We start from the raw sequence: 1,368 nt of genomic DNA, 5'->3' as shown, positions 1-1,368 counted from the left end.
GATGGCAAAACTCTAAAATAGATTGTGCAATCAGATTATTTGGACAAAATTTCTTAGAGATTTGTACATGGTTACATCGTTGTGTCTTGGGTGCTCAGAAAATAACCCAGCATTAGAGACATCTGGACACAAGTCCAACACTGTATCACCAGTCCTTGAAATTGGGCCCATTCCCTTCTTTTGCCTTAGGTCAATGTGATCAAGAAAACAATGACATTTTTTTATGTTGCTGCCCAGCTTATTGGACACCCTTTATTTTACACAACGCAACTGCTTTGATGTACTGGGAAATACAATCGTGTAGCATGTTGTTCAACAGACTAACGGAGGGGGTGCCCAGCTGCAATGGAATGTTACTAGGGGTGGGGGAGTAACTGGAGAGGCGTCAGAAGCGTTGTTAGTTCACAGGTTAGTGAGAAGCCAGTCTAGCAGTTGTTTTCTAGGCATGTTGCCCACGGCTTCATCCAGTTGTCGTTCCTTGGCAAACTTCATGACCTCTTGAAGGAGATCTCCTACACTGTACCCCTTCTCTGCTGCCTTAGCTGAAACTTCAGGAAGCTGTGGAGAGCGCAGAAATCGTTTAAGTCAGGTGATGCTTTTGGAGAAGAGATCCAGATGGATAAAGTAAACTACCCACCAACCCACATTTCCACGCATGATTCTAAGGTTAGAGTAAAACCTGCCACAAATCCAGGACTGACTTTTCTTTTTCCTTGACCCTCCTCTAATGACATAGCTAAAAATGACAAAGGTACTTTCTTTACAGCTTCAAAAAACAAACTTTAGAATCAATTGTGTTCACTAAATATTTTCACCAGGTGCTGGGTCCTTCAATTCGTCTGTGCTGATTTGCTAAATCAAGGTCAGGGGTTGCCATTCTCTAACCGCTCTTTAAAAAGTATGAGATTGGAAGTAGGGAAGATCAGCTGGGCTCAGGTCCTGGACTGAAAATAATTTGGTTTAGCATTTTATTTCTCTAGAATCCATCAAATGTAGGAAATGAAGCTGTGTGTGTGTGTGAAAGAGAGAGAGACAGAGAGAGAACTCACATGTGTATGAATGTTATCTTCATGGGACTGAGGAGCAGGGCCAAGACTAAGGTGTGGCAAGTTGGGTGCCTAGGGCCCAAAAATAAAAGAAAAAACTCTCGGGGCACACAATTGTAGAACCTGTGAGTTTGGGGAGGAACTCCCTTTTTCTTTTATTCTCTCTCCAGTCCTTGGAGGGCCTTCAAGCTCAAAACATAAGACTTAAAAATTGCTCCCCAATGTTTTACCAAACAGTTTTACCAAAGGATCACGATAAACAGAGCTATTTTTACTCTCCTTCTCTTGGCTGAAATGTGCAGACCTTGAAGTGCCCAGAGCC

General features: G+C 42.7%; 1 protein-coding gene across 1 annotated transcript in view; it reads right to left on the bottom strand.

Moving 5' to 3' along the window:
* Nucleotides 1–271: 271 nt before the first annotated feature.
* AKAP4 (A-kinase anchoring protein 4) overlaps nucleotides 272–1,368 on the bottom strand; it is an 8,090-nt gene continuing 6,993 nt past the window's right edge. The window contains exons 3-4 of the mRNA XM_019648899.1: nucleotides 1,050–1,118; nucleotides 272–558 (exon numbers count right to left, since the gene is read on the bottom strand). Of these exons, the coding sequence (XP_019504444.1) occupies nucleotides 403–558; nucleotides 1,050–1,118 (225 nt within the window). The 3' untranslated portion in view covers nucleotides 272–402. The remainder of the gene's footprint in view (nucleotides 559–1,049; nucleotides 1,119–1,368) is intronic.

The sequence above is a fragment of the Hipposideros armiger genome, unplaced genomic scaffold (genome assembly GCF_001890085.2).
Source record: "Hipposideros armiger isolate ML-2016 unplaced genomic scaffold, ASM189008v1 scaffold_7, whole genome shotgun sequence".
Classification (NCBI taxonomy): Eukaryota; Metazoa; Chordata; class Mammalia; order Chiroptera; family Hipposideridae; genus Hipposideros; species Hipposideros armiger.
This window is presented reverse-complemented; position numbering and strand designations above follow the sequence as displayed.